This window comes from Sebastes fasciatus, chromosome 9 (genome assembly GCF_043250625.1).
Source record: "Sebastes fasciatus isolate fSebFas1 chromosome 9, fSebFas1.pri, whole genome shotgun sequence".
Taxonomy (NCBI): domain Eukaryota; kingdom Metazoa; phylum Chordata; class Actinopteri; order Perciformes; family Sebastidae; genus Sebastes; species Sebastes fasciatus.
In genome coordinates this window covers 20,517,267-20,538,424 of record NC_133803.1, presented here as the reverse complement: position 1 = coordinate 20,538,424, position 21,158 = coordinate 20,517,267, and the positions used below count along the sequence as shown (strand labels likewise).

General features: G+C 40.4%; 3 protein-coding genes and 1 long non-coding RNA gene across 6 annotated transcripts in view; 2 read left to right on the top strand and 2 right to left on the bottom strand.

Moving 5' to 3' along the window:
• Window positions 1-129: 129 nt before the first annotated feature.
• srd5a2b (steroid-5-alpha-reductase, alpha polypeptide 2b) lies at window positions 130-6,281 on the top strand. The gene is made up of 5 exons (XM_074646555.1): window positions 130-2,460; window positions 4,085-4,248; window positions 5,040-5,141; window positions 5,226-5,376; window positions 5,480-6,281. The coding sequence occupies exons 1-5, from the start codon at window positions 2,183-2,185 to the stop codon at window positions 5,544-5,546; spliced, it is 762 nt and encodes a 253-aa protein (XP_074502656.1). The 5' UTR covers window positions 130-2,182; the 3' UTR covers window positions 5,547-6,281.
• An 836-nt stretch (window positions 6,282-7,117) lies between these two features.
• Window positions 7,118-11,369, bottom strand: mkks (MKKS centrosomal shuttling protein). Of its 2 annotated transcripts, none has more exons than XM_074646549.1 (4): window positions 10,176-11,368; window positions 9,646-9,827; window positions 9,094-9,204; window positions 7,118-8,011 (listed from the first exon to the last, which is right to left on the bottom strand). In XM_074646549.1, the coding sequence occupies exons 1-4, from the start codon at window positions 11,161-11,163 to the stop codon at window positions 7,580-7,582; spliced, it is 1,713 nt and encodes a 570-aa protein (XP_074502650.1). In that variant the 5' UTR covers window positions 11,164-11,368; the 3' UTR covers window positions 7,118-7,579. The 2 variants fall into 2 exon arrangements, with proteins under 2 accessions (XP_074502650.1, XP_074502651.1); XM_074646550.1 differs by lacking the exon at window positions 7,118-8,011 and adding an exon at window positions 8,049-8,219 and having other exon boundaries at window positions 10,176-11,369.
• A 196-nt stretch (window positions 11,370-11,565) lies between these two features.
• slx4ip (SLX4 interacting protein) overlaps window positions 11,566-21,158 on the top strand; it is a 40,743-nt gene continuing 31,150 nt past the window's right edge. The window contains exons 1-3 of one of the 2 annotated variants that reach the window (XM_074646552.1): window positions 11,566-11,662; window positions 13,039-13,099; window positions 20,626-20,715. In XM_074646552.1, coding sequence (XP_074502653.1) covers window positions 13,073-13,099; window positions 20,626-20,715 — 117 coding nt within the window. In that variant the 5' untranslated portion in view covers window positions 11,566-11,662; window positions 13,039-13,072. Of the gene's footprint in view, window positions 11,663-12,732; window positions 12,880-13,038; window positions 13,100-20,625; window positions 20,716-21,158 lie in introns of those variants that run through there. The other variant, XM_074646553.1, reaches the window with a different exon arrangement.
• LOC141774166 (uncharacterized) overlaps window positions 15,938-21,158 on the bottom strand; it is a 29,101-nt gene continuing 23,880 nt past the window's right edge. The window contains exons 2-4 of the long non-coding RNA XR_012595252.1: window positions 19,185-19,361; window positions 18,673-18,875; window positions 15,938-16,182 (exon numbers count right to left, since the gene is read on the bottom strand). This is a non-coding gene — a long non-coding RNA (uncharacterized LOC141774166). The remainder of the gene's footprint in view (window positions 16,183-18,672; window positions 18,876-19,184; window positions 19,362-21,158) is intronic.

The window sequence follows — 21,158 nt, the reverse complement described above, 5'->3', positions numbered from 1 at the left end:
CTCTGGTGTCTTGTTCTTCGAGTGTTTTACAATCACAGAAAACTACTGACTGGGTGTATGCATTTCATTGTTTAATCACTGCCTTTAATTAATTTGTTGTTTTATTCCTCCAAAGTTGGATGGAGTTAGTAGCCTCTTTTATTTTTTAGCACTTCTGCAGATGAAACAAAAGAGTGCTAGTTTGGTTGTAAACTGTGATATTTTCAACCTTGTATGTTTGCCAAACACGTTTGCAGTGTAGTACTGCATATACTACTAATGTAGACATCCTGCGTAGATATACAGTTTATCTACTATGCTTATCCAGTGTCCATTTACAATTAGAAATGTCACCAGCAGAGGGAGTCAGGTGGTTGGAGGAATATTATAGTAAAAGGAACACACAGTTCTTTCATTTCAGAAACTAAAAACTCTCCAGATAGTATTGTATATTCTATGTATATACACTTAGTTGATAATACTGTGTCATAAATCCTACCTTAATGAAGGTTTTAACGTTTAGTTTTTGTTGAAACAGATTTAGAGAGGCGTTCATTGATCATTTTGGAGGATGCCGTTTGTGGTGATGTTGAAGTGTATTGCATCATACAGAGAGGTGTTTCTGTTATTTAGCCTACCTTCATTGATATACTGGGTGTTCCAATACCCATACTACCATACTATTTAGTGTGCCCCAATACATAGTATGTCAAATGCAGTAGTATGCCAAAAATACCAGGATGTCCTACTACATGCGCAGCGGATATATGAGCAAGAGGGTCAAAGTACAAGGCGCAATGTCATGATGAAGTAGTATGTCCCAATTGTATGCATACTGGATGCAATAGTACATACTTTGTACTCTGCAGTATGTACTAAAAGTAAAAAGAAAAAGTCTGCCATTTTGAACGCAACCATAGTTGGGGTGAACAAAATAATACAAACAATCTAAAGTGGACATCCAAAACCGTAGTAGGCTGGTGCTGGACCAGTAAAAGACATAATGAAAAATGTAGAAGAAGGTCTGCACACAGACGGCATCTTAAAAGGTATTTTACCTTTTAAGATGCCGTCTGTGAGCAGATTTATTAAGTCTGAAGAAGAGCATCTGCTCGAAACGTCACTAACTAAGATGTGCCAATAAATTGCACTTAAAGGGAGCAAAAACTGAATGACAATGAATGAATTTGGATGCAGGGAAAACCTGCTATACAATGAGGGCAACCAAATGTGGCTGCCTTCCAGGAGTCCTCTTCTGCTCTCTGTTTCGGGACCAGCAGCATCAGCTGGAGGCACAGGGCTTGATAATACAAGTTAACAAGACACACCTAGTTTATGTAATACGTTGGTGATTTGTTGGATGTATGTATGTCAAACACAGTTCAGTTTTCATGTCATGCACAATCACAGCTCAAACTAATAATTATTATCAGGTTATTACAGAAGCACCAGGCAGATTTAATCCTCATGCAAATATTCAGTTGCTGTTGAATCATTCCACTGAGGCGTAAAGGCAAGTCAGTGCTCAGATCAGGAGGAACAGGTCTGATGATCTAGGAACAGGAACATTTTATTGTCCTGTTTAAACTGATTGTTGTGTAAGATCATATTCATTTCACTATTGTACTCTAATCATAGCTTCAAAGTACACTGGGTTGTTCATTTCAAACCACAAACAATTTAAAACATGTTTGAATGCTGTAAACTAAACTCTCCTCCACTGACTGTGTAGTACAGGCATGTCTGGTTCTTATGCAATCAGCATTTGTGGACTTTGATGACTTTATTGTGAAGTTATTTGTGAGTTTAGTCAGTTTTTCCTGACACACTTAAGTAAAAACGTGCAAATACAAACTGAACTACACAATTTGAGGTTGGGGCAGATGTTTCTTTGTGTGTCTGTAAACAGGATGGAAAACCAGAGGAGGTTTTCAGCAAGGTACGCAATTCTGTTCACTCCAATCGCAGCTTTTGGGAAATCCAGCTTTTTAAAATCGCATAGCACATAGATTGCAAGGTGGACAGAATATTCATAACATCACCTCCAGCAATGTTTGTACCCATGCTGTGAAAAAGGCAGAACTTGCATTTCAGCAGGCTGACGCACCTCCCTGTTTTGCGTTGGGAGGAGTCAGAGAGGCTATTTACATCCATATAACTTCATACAGACGCTAAGAGGAAAAGATTACTGCAACACTGCGAGATGCACTGCTATGGGGACTTGGTCAGCTATCTGAGCTGTGGGATGATCCTGTCAGGACTCGGGCAGTTGGTCCATCACAGGAAGACACAGACCTCCTATGGGCGCCACATGATGGTACTGTCTCCTCCTGCTAAGACGGTCCCAGTCAGACTAGCCTGGTTCCTCCAGGAGATGCCGGCTTTCCTGATCCCCCTGCTTTTAATGCTCACCGTGCACAAACCCTCCAGTACGGGGAAGTACCTGCTGCTTGGGACCTTTTGCATGCACTACTTTCAAAGGTAAAAGCAAAGAGTGTTTTGGTAATTTAATGTGTATGTGAAAGGAAGTGTGAAAATGTACTTTATCAGGAGTTGTGTGTAGGATACACAATCCAATTCATTCAGAATACAAGCAACTATACAAGATAATTTTTCACATTTGACTTACATATCCAGTTCAGTTTAATTCCTGTTACTTGTCACAGTGGTTTGATGTGGTTTATATTTTTTCTCATAATATATTTAGTTTTGTATTGTCTTATACCCAACAGTATATTATTACACCTTACATTTCTTATGAAACAAATATAACAATATAAGTCAATTATTTACTAGCCTGTTTGTGTCAAGTATGAACATCAACGGTATTCTTACAGTTATCCTTTTTATTTAATATATGAATTAATATTTTATATTTATTTTCTCTACTTTATTATTTTATTATTACCATTTTTTGTCCTCTCTTGTTTTTGAATACTTTATTTTTCAATTTACAGTTACTATCTGTCATTATATGCAGATATGATTTTATTTGTTATGGTTTAGGTTGTTGTAGTCATTTTTCTTAAGGAAAAAATAAAAATCATGATTAAAAAGAAGGTATTCTTACAGTATGCCGAAGGAAAACAACCAATCGGACCCAAGGAATCGCTAAGTAAGTAAGTAACTGTCACTTCACTGCTCGCGAAACGGTCAAACTAGACAGCGCTGATCAAATATGAATCAATATGGTGTTACTGTAATGCCTATTTCTCACCTCAAATGTTTTCAGAAACATCTTGTAGTGTACTGCTTAGCTGTAAAATGAGAACATTTGCTCCGGCTTGTGGGCGGCGCTTGATTTTGGCTCGACAAACCTAATTTTACAGCAAAACAGTACACTTCAAGATGTTTCTGAAAACATTTGAGGTGAGAAATAGGCATTAACGGAACAGAATATTGATTCATATTTGATCAGCGCTGTCTAGTTTGACCGTTTGATTGAAGTTTGCGAGTTTCGCAAGTGGTGATTGACAGCTGCCCAGAGACGGCGAGGCTCCAGCTCGGCTCTGATTGGTTGTTTTTGTTCTGGCGCGCTCTTGCAAATGCCATTAGGAGTACAAGAGGACACAGAGGAACAGGATATGTTGCACAAATTATCTGTCTCATGCACTACTGTGAGGATATAGTAACAGTTTTATAAAAATAACTTTTCATCATATTTGCTCAAAGTTACCGACTGCAGCTTTAATGTACAGTAATAATGATTGTGACCTATCATTTTGTACTTCTTGACAGAAAACAAAAATGTAGTATTATTTTTTATGTGATGTTGCCATTGTACCTATAGCTACTAGATAGGTAGATTGTGTATTTAGCCACTGTAAGTGAAGAGACAAGAAAAAAACACATTTTCAGACAGACACTGAAAAAGGAGCTTTGCAAAGGAGATTTCCTGCTGCTATAATCTGAAGGCTGTGAGGAATGCACTGGTAATGGGGCTTAATGGTGCCTTATTTTCCTGCACTTAAATGCTAAATCGTTTGTACGAAATCTCTGCCTTTCTGTAAAACATGTTCATTGCATGTACCAGCATGGATAAAATGCACTATTATCCCCCTCCTCTTTACTCCTGCTGTATCTACTATTTCTTCACCAATCATAGGACATTTGTCTATTCACTACTGACCAGAGGAAGGCCTTTCCCATGTAGTACGATGGTGCTAGCAGGTTTATTCTGCTCTCTGAATGGTTTCCTGCAGGGACACTACCTGTTGCACTGTGCCCAGTTTGATGATGAATGGTCAGCTGACTATCGCTTTAAAACTGGTAGGAGCAATTTATTCTTTGCTTTATAAAATGTTTAATTTTTTAAATATGAAAGTCCTAATGAATTGTATTATTTTATGTACTTCCTACATTATAAATAGGGCTGCCAATCGATTAAAATATTTAATTGCGATTAATCACATGTTTTTCCATAGTTAATTGCAATTAATCACAAATGAATGTGATTATTTTAACATTATATTTAACATTTATTGTTTATCTGCTCAAAATATATCTTAAAAGGGAGATTTGTCAAGTATCTGATACTCTTATCAAAATGGAAGTGGGCAAATATGTTTGCTTTATGCAAATGTATGTATATATTTATTGTTGTAAATCAATTAACACAAACTACTGACAAATATTGTCCAGAAACCCTCACATGTACTGCATTTAGCATAAAAAATATGCTCAAATCATAACATGGCAAACTCAAGCCCGACAGGCAACAACAGCTGTCAGTGTGTCAGTGTGCTGACTTGACTATGACTTGCCCCAAACTGCATGTGATTATCATAAAGTGGGCATGTCTGTAAAGGGGAGACTTGTGGGTACCCAGAGAACCCATTTTCATTCACATATCTTGAGGTCAAAGGTCAATGGACCCCTTTAAAAATGGCCATGCCAGTTTTTCCTGGCTGCTACCAATGGATTCCTTAGGTTTTCTAGTTTCATATGATACCAGTATCTTCACTCTAGCTTTAAAACTGAGTCTGCTACAACTTAAAAATCATAAGTTGAAATGATTAAAAGTCAATAACATATACTGTACAAGTATAATTGTCTTCTAGGTTTAGTGCTGTTTTACATTGGAATGGCCATCAATGTACATAGTGACTTTATTCTACACAACTTGAGGAAACCAGGGGAAGTAGTTTACAAGATTCCTAAAGGTAAGAAAACAGAGATCAAGCTTGGATAAGCTCTCATCCACTATGTGCAGGTAGTGACCTGTGTTCTTCTTAACTCCCCTACAGGAGGACTGTTTGAATATGTGTCTGGTGCCAACTACTTAGGAGAGATAGTGGAGTGGTTTGGCTATGCTGTAGCCACCTGGTCCCTTCCAGCGCTCTCATTCGCCTTGTTTAGCCTGTGTTTTATTGGACCAAGAGCCTATCACCATCACAGGTACAACACTAATGAATAGTCCTGACACACACATGTCAAACTACCTACATTACCATATGCTATTTCTGAGTGACAGTTGTTATCTTCTGCTCCTTTGTTACAGGTTTTACAAGGAGAAATTCAAAAACTATCCCAAGTTACGAAAGGCTTTGATTCCATTCATCTTCTGAGAGAAAAAAGCACCTGGCTGTCATCTTGTAAGGGCAGATAATAACTGAAGCAGCAGCAGCAGACAAGCACATGACTCAGCACTCCTATTGTTGTATTTTTAAACAGAAATTACATTTTACCGCACAAGAATCTGCTTTGATTTTGCTTGCAGTCATTGTCCAAAACCATTATGCATGCACAGATTAATTGTTCAACTCTTTCAATGTAAACTGCGACGGAAGACACTTGCAAAAAGACATTGATGCAATCGCAGTTTATTTTTACGCTGATACAAAATGTACAAACTGCAAAAGAACAAATAACTCATCGCATTACACTGAAGGTAACTTGGCTCATATTACTATTTGTCTGACTGACAACCTGTCAAAACAATGTGAACAGGAAGGCATTAATGAAACAATTGATAGCTGAGGTTAGTCTTTGAATGTTCATAGCTGTCAGGTTGTGAGTTTTATCTTACCGATCAGCAGGTTTAGACTGGTAATATTTTGGATATATCCCAATGTAATGAAAAAAGGGTGGAAAAATACCAACAGCTAATTGCTGATTGTTTATTTTGGCGCTATGTTGGCTAAAAAATCTGTGGCAACCTTGCAGCACCTCCTAGTGCTGACCAAAGGCAATTGCAGCAGAAACATGCTGGTTTGTAATAATGAAGGTTTGATGAATGGAGTGATGCAGGAATGAGTCCTGAAACCTGTAAATAAATTAGCATTTTTGCCCTTCCGGTTCAAGTCAAGTCAAATTTATTTCTATAGCACATTTAAAACAGCATGAGCAAACCAAAGTGCTTTACAGACACACAGGCAGAATAAAAACAGGTCAACAGAGCAGACAACAAAATCACACATATCCACAGATAGAGACCAAGATAAAATCCATGAGTAAAACACTTGTTATGAGCATTATAAAAGGCCAATTAGTTATCACAATTTAAGTGCATTCAAAAGCCAAAGAAAAGAGGTGGGCCTTGAGCTGTGCTTTGAAAGACTCCTTAGAGGGAGCAGATCTGATGTGGTGTGGCAGTTTGTTCCACAGACTGGGGCCTGCAACTGAGAAGGCTTGGTTCCCTCGTCTGGAAGTCAATGGGTTTTTGGTTAGATGCCTGAAATAAGGTCTGTGGTTAACACAAGATTAAGAGATGTTAACGGTTTGTTCTACGACATAAAATACGTCAGTAAATAAATACCCCACTTGTGAATTTTGAAGCTTTTACATGTCTCAAAAAAGGCGGTTGCTAACAAGTGGCTAAATGAGACTAGTAAACGTCATCACGCCGAACACTAGCCTTTGCCTAGAGGTGGTGACGTGAAGTCATGCGACCGTGGTGTAGTTAGATTATAGACTAGCTTTAGGTTTTTACTCCTGGCGATTGAATTTAAGCTTAAAAAAATCATAAAAGTGGCGTTCATTCGTAAAGATTATCTTGCTGAACAAAACTTGTAATTATCATAAATGTTTGTTTGCCACAGAGCTTATTTTCTGCAATAATCCAAAACCCAATGGAAAAATCCAATTGGCTATTTGTTGAGGGAACCCAGGGCGATGGTAACTTCCGCGTTGGCCTACAAAAATACGTCATCCCTGCAGCACTCTATTGTTCCCAAGAGCTTAATCCTTTTCATTTACTAAATTTGTATACTCTCTCAAACATAATTTAAATGTCAGTTTCAAGGTTTAAGTGTTATTGGCTGGAAGTGGTGGTGAGATGGCTGGTGAATACAAAATGTTGGACTGCATGGAGAAAAAATAGTTTTCGGACAAAACATCTATCATCACACATCTATGTGTGCCGAGAGCAAGGCTGGTAAATTACAGTTAGTAGCCTACAAGTTCACAAAAGGGTAACAGATCACCAGACAACAACAAGACAGAGGCAAGACATCCCCACTGACTGACAGCAGGATTCAATCAGATTTTCACTCAAGGCAATGCTGACATCTAGTGTTTAAAAAGAATATTACTTTTGAAAAATAAAAACAGTATTCATTCCTCATTTCGATCATCACAAACCAGAGTTCCGAGAGTTCTGCTAGTTCATATCTTGAATTAGATATCGCACATCCAGTGCAAGATTAGCAGTTTCCACAGCAACTTGCAAGGCATTGAGTTTAGCCGTGAAGGAGTCGAGCACACGTGGCTGCACAGGAGTGACTCCAGACAGAGGTGCAGGTGAGAACTTTGGGTGTTTAGTGTTTAGATAAGTCCACTTCTGATTTGGGCTACTTTCCACCAGTCCACAGCCACAGAAGCCCAAGTTATCCTCCATGTGTTCTTCTTTCATGACATCTGCAGGTTGAGTCCAGTGGTGAGCATGAGTCAGATCCATTAAAGAGTTCCCACCATCGTGCTGCAGCGCTGCAGCCACCGACTCCAGAGAGTGACAGAATCCCTCCACGCCACGAAGGTGCTCTGTCTGTGAGCACCCTAGCGCCGATACGGTCTCTGTGACTTCATTCATGCTCTAAAATGAAAATATAGCATAATGAAGACATGTTGTAATCATGGCCGTAGCAGCTATGAGGTCAAAGCCCACTGTTTCTTTGCATCAGAATGACGTGAAACCGCTTGAAACTGACAGCTATCTGTGGGGGTGAAGATGTGCTGGGTGAGGTGACTGGAGAAGAGCCGGTGTGGCAGTCACTGCGGTGTCTCCAGTGCACTCTGCACATCTAAAAGCACAGTGGAGTTCACTGCATCGATTTCACACCAAAAAACTATATGAAAACTGAAATTATACTTGGTGATATATGCACAGGGTTAGAAGATATTATTGAAAACTATTGATACTCTGTTTTGCAATTCTTTAATACTATTTGGTGTTATCTTTGACTTCTACAACCAACGGGGATAATTTCATCAGTTGCGGAGCACTCTGAGCAACGCACAGCCACTTCCCTTCCCACACGGGGCTGTGTGTCGGTCTGATTAATATTAATAATATAAACTTTTTTTCCTCAAAATATTACAACTTTATTCTCCACTTCTCAGATAACACAGATCTGTGGGACATGTTTTGGTTGTGCAGAAAGTTTTGAAATCTTGCTGAAACACATATGAGCTATTAAAATCCAGGGGTTTATAAATTAATTAAAATGAATTGATGTATCATTGACATGAATCGGTGCCACATGCACATTTAAAGATGTAACTTCCCCAAACAAAAGACACAAAAGAGAGGAGGGAAGAGTAAATCATGACAACATGTGTGTTGATTCAGCAGAGACAACGTTAGATGAGAACAGTTAATCTAAAGGAGAATAAATATTTGAAAGCAATACAGAATGCCTGTGAGCCTTTCTGCATTATATTCCATTAGATTTTGAATTGTCACCTGCTGCCTGAATTTTGTGTTTTCCATTAAATAAATAAAAGACATTTAAACCATAAATTGGTCCATTATTATTCAACAGAATGCAAGAAATTAAGTGTTTGACACTCAAAATTTCTAAACCCTGGCTACAGCCCTGGTTGTAATGAGACTGTTGTGAAGATATATGAAATCAATCAAATTGGGCTGGTTTAAGACTAAACATTGGATCTCACCTTGTGTCTGATGTAAGCAGCTAAGTGGGTCTCTGTACATCCTCCTCCAAGTAAGGCAGCTGGGTCCCTCAGGGTGAGCCTCAACACATGTTCAGTCTTCTGGCACACCACCTTTAACAGACACATAGACAGAAATTAACACATCAGGTCAGCTGTCCCATTTGCCTGCAACACTAATTGGACATTCAAAGCTGATGTCTGTGTGTCAAAGCAATTATTATGTTGTTTTTAAATACAAATCTGAGATGCCAGTTGATAGATGCTTTTAACAAAAGTGCTGCAGAAGTATTTAATCTCTCCCCCTGGCTCCTTTAATGAAAAATTAACTTCACACCAATCATATTTATGGAGCCGTATATTATTAATCATATTTGTGCTTTACGGAATAATATCTAGTGGAGATTGCATATCTTAGTGGGAGTGAGATCCATCTGATGTTAGGAGTGAATCTATTATGTAACAGGCAAATGGTTTGCCATCCATCCATACGTCTCTCTCTCTCTCTCTCTCTCTCTCAAGAAACCAACAATACATTCCCAACGCTTATCTTACCTTCAGCTCGCTTAACATTGTCTCGTTCCTGTGGCAGAGGATCATCGTGCAGATCGCCGACTCCCCAGGAGGGTGTAAATGCAGCATTGTCTTGGATCCAAACTGCCTTATACTGAGATCTCTCACTGTCCCGTAGGCCTTGGCTGGGATTGTGGTGTGTAATGTGGCCACAGGTTGAGCACCTATTGTTTAAAGCAGACAGAAATTAAAGAATTAAAGAGGACCTCACACACAGTAACAGTACAAGATATACCTGCCTGGGCGGTACATTAAACATATGCATATTGACAATTTCGTACCTGAAAGAATGCCAACATTGTAAACGATTAGTAGCATTCAAGTTGCTTCAAAGTTAGATAAAAAATATCTTCATATAAATTCTGCATTCTACTGAGTATCATACATATTGAGTGAAATATTCAAACCATTTGGCATCTTTGGGATGTCGAAACAAATTTAAAAGTCCTGTGGTTTCTAAGAGCTTGTCTATATAATATTAATTTGAAATAATGGATCCACCCAGGATTTACCTGTCAGCTGAGTGAGTGGCTCCATGACAGTGATTCCCAGTCTCTCTATCACTACGACACCATGACTCCTCAGGTATTGCTGCAGGACTGGGTGGATGACCTTCTGACACACAAAGAGCTTCACCTCATCTTTAACCACCTGTTTGCCGAGCTCCAGGAGCTGATCCAGTATCTGCATGTCTGTGTCTACACCTGGGTGCACCTCAATAATCCCATCTCCCAGTTCAGAAAGGTCTCCGGCAAGAGATGCACTGAACAACACCATGCGCAGCAATGGATTTGAATGCACATTCTCTGACTTGTCAAGGCAAAAGACATCAGGCATGTCCACCAGTAGACCCGGAAACACTGCAGAGTTCAGCACAGCGTGGCCTTCAACAGACACGGTCACTATTTTGCCAAGACTGACTACACCTGGGCTGTTACAGGGAACAGTCAGCAAAAAAGCTTGCACGGCCAACTTGCTGATGTGAAGTTCCTCTGGCTCTGTGAGCACACATGCTGGTTTGCTGGAGATAACACTGCGAGCTAATGTGATCAAGTTGTGGCTGCTGCAGAAGTCAAGCTTCACTTTACAGCCACAGTCTTCTCCTTGTAGGTAACTAATGCACAGACCCAGCAAGTGCTTGTTCACCCTGATAGCCACAGCTCCTCTGAGACCAGACTGCTTTGCTTGCTCAATAAGAGACAAGCAGAGAGTTGCAGCAAACAAACCACAGTCACTGAAACGAGAGACGTGGTTGAGGATGGAGGTTTTTATCAGATTGATGAAAGGCTGTGAGGAGGAAATGGCTGGAAGCAGCACTGAGGAGGTTGAAGTGGTTACAACATGCCCTCCAATGTTGTTATGGACTTGTTTTAGTCTGCCTGTCGGGCCAAAACAAGATCTCAGAAGCTGCCTCAGCAGATGAAGCTTGTTAGAGGTGTCAGAGTTGTCCAGAGGTAGATCTACACAGAGAGAGGGAGACTTCTGGACGAGTCGAGGCATTGATGAAGCTTTAATGTCTCACTTTAAGACCATTATCGACGAAGTAACGTTACAGACCTCGCTCGGCATAACGTTAGTGAGTTTATGAACCACTATTGTGTCCTTTTAGACTGTCTGTTTAAGGAGATCTGATATACAACGCCGCTTTGCTGCTTCCATGCTTGCTAGCTAGCTAATCACCTTTGCTTGGCATCGACTCGGATAGTGAAGCTTATTACATTGCCTGACTAAAATTAAACAAATCTTGAGATACATTCCTTTTGTATAGTACACTAAAAACAAATCAAACAATGTTGAGTTCATATACATTATTGTATTACATAAAAAAATTATATTTAGGTACAATTCGACAACATTTAATGACGAGGTTTAATACAGGCTCTTTTTAAATGCGCAACTCGTTTCCATAGTAGCGCCGCACAGCATTGGGGTCCTATTCGATAAACGGTCGCATTCGCTAAACGTGACGTCATCTTCTCTTCATTCAAAACATTTGGCGGTATGAAATCTGTTGTTAACTTTCATATATAGCTACTTACGAACACGTTTATATCCACCAAACGTGTTTATTCCATAAACGTTACTCGTTATTTTACCTCTAAAATGCTTAAAGGTCCCATATTGTGCTCATTTTCAGGTTCATACTTGTGTTTTGTGTTTCTACTAGAACATGTTTACATGCTGTAATGTTAAAAAAACAACTTTATGTTCCTCATAGTCTGTCTGAATATGCCTGTATTTACCCTCTCTGTCTGAAACGCTCCGTTTTAGTGCATTTCAACGGAACTGCAACAGAATTGCGTCGCCAGGCAACAGCTTGGGTCCATGTTTACTTCCTGTCAGCTGATGTCATTCACACACACTGCAACAGGAATACACATTTAGATTGCTTATGTTTAAAACCGTGTAATGGTCTAAATATTGTATATTTGTGACATCACAAATGTACAATAACCTGATATTTTCAGGTGGAATTTCATTCATTCATTCATTCATTCTCACTGTGCAATATCATTTTCCACTTGTGCAATTTTGTTAATAGTCTGTTTATCATCAATACTGTATATACTGCTCCTATTTTTATACTTCCTTCTATTTAAATGGTTCATATTTTGTTACACTTTGTTTAGCTCTTTTTTTACTGTGTTAGTTGATGCATCTTGTTTTTTGCACTATCCCCTTTGCTGCTGTACACTGCAGATTTCCCCACTGCAGGACTAATAAAGGAATATATTTAATCTTATCTTAAATCTTAACGGCTTGTTTTAAACGCACAATTTCTGAATACGGGCTGTGTGTATTTCTCCGTATAATGAACGTTTTGATAGTTTAACAGTATTTATATAAAGCACTTAAACCTGCTTTATAATATAAAAGACATGAAAATCTCACTTTTTACAATATGGGACCTTTAAGCTTTAATCGAGCAAACGTTACATTTGAAGAGGAAACGTTAATGTAGTCTAGCTGGGTCTGCACCATAGTCTGCACTACCTGACCACATTAGAGTGAACGAAGTTCAAAGCTTAACGTTATCTAACCAGTGTTAACTAATAACTGTTTCACCATCAAGACTCGTGTAGTTTAGCGTTAGGACCAACATTACAGTGTCTTGTGTTTAAGACAACCCTGATAAATGTCTGTAAGAAATTGAATGCTGTGTAACTAACTGATAACAAACCTACCAAGTTATCTCTGCAAGATATGAATAGCACGGTAAGGTCGCTAGACACACCATACGTGTCTAAAATAAGACAGCTAGTGTTATTATTTAAGAAGGTGATTAACTCTGTCTGCCAGTGTTATATACTGTGTTGTTTTTATGCTACTATGTGTAATATGTGTGTGTAATCCATGACAATACACTTGTTTCAGGTGAAACTAGCTGACTGCTGCTGTGTTCACTGCAATGGCTCCTCGCAAATTTGTCATTAAGGTGAGTGAAAATTAAATATACAGCATACAGACCCATGTAATGCAGTTTTATATTAAAGTAATATACTGTATATTATAGTGTTATATTAAATAGTATTGTGTTATATATTAGAATGTTTACTCTTTGTGTGCAACAGCTTTTAAAACTTTAGGCTTTACATTAGTTTTGTGATCCTACCATTTGAATAAAGCTGAGAGTGATTATACACAGAGGAAATTGCATATTAAGGCTCAAACATATTTTCTAGCAAAAGAGCTGTTGTCTGTTTGTGTTTTGGACTAGTTCTCTATGACTTTCAATTTTAGATTTTCGCTTCCTCTGCAAACTTTATTCAATGTTGTAGCCATGGTACATTATAAATCTGGTACTAAGTTAGAGTTTATAACATATTTATTGCAATTTTGTGTGTCCAGTTTGGCATGAACACATTTAACAAAGGAAGATGGTCGAATCACAAAAAAAGGTGACCAAAAGTAAACGGTTATCATATAAACATGTTAATCATATTCTTTAGTATCTTGTGACCATACTGTATGTCATATGTGTGAAATTAATCTATTGTTTCTGAGCAAAGACGCATTTGGGTGCTTTTAACTGATCACAAAGCCTCATAATTACTTAAAACTAAATGTTTCCCCACATAAAAAGCACACAAGACACTAAAGACTAAAATTAATCTGCATTTCATTAAAGCGTAATAAAACGTAATAAACAACATTTTTGTATTACCCTCAAAAAAACGCTACAGACATGACTAGTTCCAGCAAGTGGCGTAAGGAATTTTGGTCTATGTTAAACCAGCTGTTATGCAGTAGGGAAAAATATGCAACACAGGAATATATGCTTGCTTCTCTAACATTTACAGTATTAATATTCTGTTGCAAAACCCTCCATGTTGGTTTGATTCATTGTTTTGTCCTTCTAAGTAGCAAATTCTTTGGCCACTAGAGGGAAGTACAGATACATGTTTCAACTGTCTTGCCTCCACATTCTGATGTTATTCATCCTTTTTAGAACACCTTATTCAGAGTTTCTGCTCACATTTTTGCAAATCTCTCCTGACTGCCTCCCTGAGAGTTGTTAATGGACACAGCCATACAGAACAGAGGAAACGCATTCTATTAAAAATCCAGGCTGTTCATCCTCAGTCTGATGCTCTGTCAGGAATAATGCACATCAGATGTTTTTGTTAAGTGCAGGAAAAGCCGCCGGTCTCCCTTTTGTTGATGTTTCATTTATTGAGAGTTTTGGATGAGGGCTGCAGACATTTGCACTGATCTCTCACATCCTCCATAATGCCATGTGTGCCTAGTTGACCAGATATTGCATTCACTCCCTTTATTTGTTTCATATGCATGCCTGCATACAGGCTACCCCACCACCACCACCACCCCCCTCAGCTGGTTGTGGGAGAGTAAAACCCTGGAGGTTCACGGAGGGTTCCTTCCCACTGGGCACATAATGATACTGTTGTGTTACTCTGCCTGAGAAAACGCACACAGCCTCTACCATGCTTAACCAACTAACCACAAACAAGTATGTTAGAAGGGATCAGTCTACACAATAGCGTTCAAGGCACTACCCTGGGCTCCTCTTTCGCGAAACAAACACCACTACCTTTTTTAATAAATGACTTATCTTCTAAGAATATTAAACATCTGCACAGAGACATTGTTTTCACAAACTCAGCTTGCACAGAGAGCAAAGATCACTGGAGCAATTATGAGTTATGTTCTTGGATTCACCATGCCATGTTTAGTAGGCTGTTCAGCAGTGTGTTTTATGATTCTTTCTCCTAAAATGTTTTCAAAGCAGCTCCCTCCCTGGTCTGTGAAACTGCAGGAGGTGCTGGTATGCTCCTTCTTAAAGAGGCTTAGACTATATAGTGACCTGCCACTTCTCAGACCTCCCGAAAAGGGCCTGCAGGCTAAAACACTGATCCACTGAAGCGCTCGCTGTCTGCCAGGACATTACCGCTGCAGAGCCCCGCAATCTGCCTTCTATTAGCAATATGCACTGCTGACTTTCTAACCGTCTAATGTAGTAGGTTGAGACAAAGTGTTTTAAGAATAAAAAGATTGAGGTATCACAGAGCAGTTTAATGTCAGAGGTTTATGTGCTGTTTAGTGTTGTTGTCACTCTGTAGATGAGCTCATATCGGACCACACATCACGCCTTTGTACAAAATCATCGCATACTGATTAGAAACATTTTGACATTTTCTAACTTTGGGAATTTCACAAGAGAAAGTGACAAGTATAAAAAAAAAAGCCACCTTTCATCTCAGCACTGCCCTACATTGCCGCACAGCGCTCACATTTCCTAATGAGGCCAAACACTTCTCAGCCTGCTATTTCTCTCTATCTACCAATTTCTCAAGGATGTCTGCCTGCGTTTTGTTTGCCGAGTGTTACCTGGAGATATTCCTGTCTGTTCTTGCTACTGGAATTCCACTGCTGGGTTGTGTCTCTTTTTATCATCAAATAAAGAGGACTCAGGTGTGCTAACATTCACCTGAATGAAGGGAGCTTTGCACACAAAACACTTCCACGAACTGTCTGTAAATAACATTCGCTTCAATAATAATCAAGTCTCGAGCCCCGCCGCTCTCTCAGTATCTGGCAGTTTGAAAAATTGGAAAAGAGAATTGTTTTGTTTTTTTTAAGAGAAAAGGGGAAACCCAGGTGACTCACAGCACAGAGAGAGAGCTGGGGAATGAGGGAAATAAAGCCTGAGAGCAAGATTGTCACACCCACAGATCTAAAGAGCTCCCCTGGGTTCTTTGCAGACTTGCAGAAAAAGAGAGAGAGAGAGAGTCAGAAAAAGAGAGAGACAAAGGGAGATATGCAAGTTTTATTGAGTGAGACCGCATCTGCTGCCCCTTCTCTCCCAATGTAAACATCTGTGGCTGGTTAGTGTTAGCCTCTGAGCTAAGTGCAGTCCGAGAAGGTCTGGTTCTTATACGGCGCGATAGCAATGGCAAAGGGCAGCGAGGTGGGGAGGCGGGTGAAGCTGCTCGCAGAGTTTGGGCCCCGTGCCCAATTTGGAGCAGCACAGTCAGGCGGGAGGATGGAGAGCCGGGTCTGGGAGAGAGATAAGGGAAGGTAGAGAGTGTTTTGGGAACTGAGAGTGATATAGACCAGAGCCCCGAAGACCAGAAAGGGAAAGGAGCCGCCGGTGGGTTTGCGTCAGGATTTATTTATTTACTGACTGAAAATATGAAGGAATTTTCTCATGTCGTGCTGTGGACCGTGGGCAGCGTCGGTCTCAAATGTTTCTTTTGTCTTTGTTAACCCTTTTTTCCTGCAGGTCACGGTTATCAGATTGGCAGTGGGGAGAATTAGGATAGAGAAGTTGAGCTTAGCCTGCAGGAAGACTCGGTCCTATTCATTCACTGTGTGACAGCACACAAAAGATGGCACAATAAAGGATTTGGTATTAAGTAGCGCTCCTTGCTGCCTCTCATTCAGCCCTCAGCCTCTGTTCATAACTCTAAAAAGCCTTTGCAAGGCGGAGAACAAAGCGGTGCTGGCCCACTTTAGTATGTATGAAAGGAGTAACTTCCTCTAGAGTTTGGCCCCTTATCAAACCTCTCTTTTCAACATTAGTATTGCCTTAAATGCGTCAAAGCAAAGAACACAAAATAAGAGAGCTCATGAATTTGATAAATGAATGTGTGGGGTAAATTAAATCCTTCAGGGTCCTGCTGATGGTACTCTAGAGATGGTTTTATAGAGTAAAGCATATGTGGTAGTATTTGCTGAGTTTTGAAGTTGTTAATCTTGCTGTGTTTTTGTTTTGCTCATGGAAGAAAAGGTTCTTGTGGTCTGTATTACTGCATCAACAAAGTATTAGGCTGCTTGCAGAGATCTCACTAAAGAGGGGCCTTAGCTGGGGTCATAGTTCATGGCAGAGTTCAGCTTAGAGATCCACTGGTCACTCTTTGTGCTGTGAGTTGACAAATTTAGACCACATGATGTGATTGTAGTCACAGCCTTTGTGTAAAATTAGATTCTGCTGCTTTTTTGTGTCTTATCTGCCACACTCAACACAAACTTCCTTTACGAAAGCTCTGATAGCTGCACCTAAACATCCAGCCTAGACTCAAAGATTGATACTCCAACGGGAAATCTGGCCCTCCACGTAATCCCCAGTTTTGCTGAGCAAATGAATTTTTTTCTTATTAGTGTTATTGCATTAGCTTCCCTGACAAAATCCCCTTTTTCTTAGAAGCTCAGGGAATCACATGCTGTTTTTGTGTGAGGGGCAGACCAATGTTTATCATTAATGTCCAGTTCCTAGTTGAGCCTTGTCTGCTGCTCTAATGTGATAAAAGGAAGTTAGTCTAAGGCTTGCTAGATGTCTGGCTTTCGGCCTAAAACACAGACTCAATCAGAAGCTCAGAGACCACTTTAGGGGATTCACCCAGCTGGTCTGCAATCCCTACACTGCTCCCTTCATTCCAGGATATTGATCAAATTAACCTTGTGTGTCGCTCTTTTGAGCTCGCATTAGCTCGTGGAATTTTGAGCCATGTACCCTAGAAGATTGATCTTGTGGTCCCTATCAGGATGTGCACACATGCAGGGGACAAAATATCAGAAACACCTCTCATTATAAATGAACTGTGACCTAAAAATGTCCATGGAGGTGAATTAAAGCAGCAGTAGGCAAGATTGGAGCAAATATGATTAAAAAAAGTTATTATTATAAAACGGTCACTATATCCTGATAGTAGTGCATGAGACAGGTAATCTGAACAAAATCATGTGCTCCTAATGGCATCTGCAAGATTTCACAGACCGGAGGAAAACAACCAATCAGAGCCGAGCTGGAATCTGCCGTCTCTGAGCAACTGTCAATCACTCGCAAACTCCGATCAAACGGTCAAACTAGGCAGCGCTGATCAAATATGAATCAATATTCTGTTACTGTAATGCCTATTTCTCACCTCAAATGTTTTCAGAAACATCTTGTAGTGTAGTGTTTAACTGTAAAATGAGAAAGTTTGTGACCTGTTAGGCATGTTGAGATCAGTTGAAGAAATACGAAGCACCGCCCACCGGCCGAAGCAAACTTTGTCATTTTACAGCTAAACAGTTCACTACGAGATGTTTTCTGAAAATATTGAGGAAAGAAATAGTAACAGAATATTGATTCATATTTGATCAGCGTTGCCTAGTTTGACCATTTGATCGGAGTTCGAGATTGATTGACAGCTGTCGCTGTTGAATGAACAGCCAATAGAAACGCTCTCTCTCTGAAAGGACCTGTGATTGGCCAAAGATTTTTTTAAAGCCTGGAAACAGAGCCATGAGGAGGTGCAGAGGTCTAGTTTTCTCTCAGATCACTTGAATTAAAATATGCTGAAAGGTTATCAGGGTTTTTTGCCCAATGATGTCAAAAACATTCTGCCTACTGCAGGTTTAACTATGACCACAAAATTCCCATGGAGATCAATTAACATTTCTCTGACACATTGTCAGCATTATATGTTTCACAAGATTTATTGCAGGGCCATTATATTTCTTAAACTGGTAACTCATGCATAGTGGCGGAGTTGCTATACTCACCCCTAAAGCCATTCTGAGGTGTCAAGAAGTCAAAATCCATCCAGCGTGTGTCAACTCCAACCCCAAGAATCCACAGTGGGGCTCATCCATTAGTCGGTCCTTGTGTTTTGATTGACAAGGTCTGACCCTCTGTTGCTAGGCTTTCCCACACACTGGTAATTGTTGGAGGCAGTCAGCTGAGGCCACCAGTCATCCGTGGACCGCTGTGAGACAAAGGGCAGAGGATGGAGAGAATACTGATCTGTAGGGACGAGCTGATTCTGACAGGCAACATGCATACATTTTATACATGAGGAGCTTGCACATAAGGGGGGCTCTGTTCTGCTCCATGGCATTCCTGTCTTTGTGTCTTTTGTATAACAGCTTTTGTTTATTATTTTTGCAAAGTTTGTACAGACTATTTCACAGTTTTCTATTTTATGGTTATCACATTTTCATGTTTGGCCTGTTTTGTTCTCACACATTTCAAGATATGTTGTGATGAGTCAGAGGATCACAGATTAATGCATTACCTTTATTAGAGGCTTAGGACAATTTCACTGATGCAGAGACATAGTTAAGTACAAGCTGGCACACATTAGTGCTATAGGACTTGACGCATCCTGCAGAAGAACAGTGCCAGCTATGACTGAAATTGACCGAAACATTCACTGATCAGTCATATGGGGGCGCCCTCTCCTCTAGTTGACCTACAAGTAGAAGTAAGGAAGCAGCTTTACTTCGATTATTATTGCAGAAAGACAATGAGAAAGGAAAATGCTCTCATGGAAAAAAAGAAAAATATGTCAGGTTGATCTGCTCCCAACTTCAGTTTTATAACAATGAATTAAACTCCTTTTAAACAAGAGGAGGTGACAACTGGAGAGTTGGGAGGCTTGTGTCTAGAATTAGGCCGTAAGTAGAGGGGGCCTTCCCCTACACACCCTGTCAATTTCTTTGTCTCGCGTCATCCTGAGAGCGAGGCCGTAGGAACATCCCTCAAGTCTGGGTTGTAGAGTTTAGTCACTCTGTCTGCAATGCTTCGGCCCAGGGGATGAGCCTGGCCCAGAACAAAGCTTTTAGTGTGCATTATATTCCCTGTTATTAAATGAATAACCTCTTCTATTTGTACACACTCCTTTCCAGTACTACTCTGCGAGCCTGTCTGGTTTTGTCTTTATACGACTTTGTTTTTGCTACCCCATTCAGTTCAATGCTTTCTGCACTGCAGCATTATCACTGTGGGTTTTAGGGCAGTTCTTGTTGCTCCTCTGTGTCATGTCGTGGGTGGTCTCAGTCCATCCATTACTTCCTTGTCCAGGGAGAGGCGAAGTTCACACGAGACCCACATCCATTTGCTCTCTGCAGCGGGCAGCTTTTGCACTCATGTGTAAACCATAATCAGGCCAGCCTGAGAAAGATGTAACGGCAACTTAACCAGCCGCGGCATTTCTGGCCTCCCTGTCCCTTGTAGCTTATTGTCATTGACACGATGACGTAGCGCTCCAGGAATCCACTCTGCAGCCCTCTACTCAGCTTTCTACAGCACTCAAAAAGTTGTAGTGCAGAAGTGCAGAAACATTGCAGAGTGCTTTAGGGTAGATCTGAGGAGTTTTACCACCACTCTGATACAAAGTAGGATAATCCCAATTTATGTGCTACATCTTTACACTCTTTTCACAGCCTGTTCTGACCTGAGGCAATGACTGTATTGCTGAAGCTTATAGAACAAGAAGATAGTTTTTACGCTGAGAGAGGGGAAATATGAGGAGACAGACGGGGCCATACTTTTTTGTAAAGAGATTGGTAAAGAGATGGCTAGACTGCTGTGAGAGGCCTGGGGTGATGTTTGAGGACACAGGGGGTCGTTGTGGTTTGTCTCGCTGTCAATCACCCACACTCTGATTTCCTTTGTTGTCTCTGAGCTCAATGCCCCTCAGCAACCTGTGGCTGTCCTTCCTCTTTGTGTTACAGTGTGGGAACTTTGCCGTGCTGGTGGATCTCCACGTTCTGCCCCTGGGCGGCCAAGGGGACGCCAGCTGGTTTACTACTGACCACATCGAGGTACAGACGCAGGAAGAAGGGCGTGCGCGTGATTAAGCGTGCAAGTGAATATATGGCTTCTGTTCTGCTGGGGGCCTTTTCAAAAGTCAGCAGCAGCGTGGAATCTAAAATGACTTTGAGCCTTCTGTCCTTTCTTCTAGGGGGTTTTCATTGTTGCAAAACTGTTCTCATGTCTCCACCTAGCCACTTGTGGAGTTGCCTTACTGACCTTTCACTTGAGACTTCTACTGTCCAATTGTCTGCCTGTGCTCGTCATTCATCTTTAAGGCCCAGACACACCAAACCGACACTAAAGAACCAGCAGCGACGAAGGACAGTGATTGCATCACCTCACATCGCCTGTGTCTTGGCCAAAAAGTTGCACTTGAACACACCGACTTCCCTTTTTGAATGACAAATACAGACTACCGTGACCTGCTGGTGTGGAGAGTTATTTTATCTCA

Bases quoted from the DNA above. Each gene is read 5' to 3' on its own strand.
- mkks (XM_074646549.1), bottom strand. From the start codon at position 11,163: ATGCCTCGACTCGTCCAGAAGTCTCCCTCTCTCTGTGTAGATCTACCT. The intron at 9,828-10,175 runs GTAAATCCTGGG...TTTAAACAATAG, and splicing joins GCCACTCACTCAGCTGACAG to GTGCTCAACCTGTGGCCACA. The intron at 8,012-9,093 runs GTGAGATCCAAT...TTTTCATTTTAG, and splicing joins CTGCTTACATCAGACACAAG to AGCATGAATGAAGTCACAGA.
- srd5a2b (XM_074646555.1), top strand. From the start codon at position 2,183: ATGCACTGCTATGGGGACTTGGTCAGCTATCTGAGCTGTGGGATGATC. The intron at 4,249-5,039 runs GTAGGAGCAATT...ATTGTCTTCTAG, and splicing joins TGACTATCGCTTTAAAACTG to GTTTAGTGCTGTTTTACATT. The intron at 5,142-5,225 runs GTAAGAAAACAG...ACTCCCCTACAG, and splicing joins AGTTTACAAGATTCCTAAAG to GAGGACTGTTTGAATATGTG.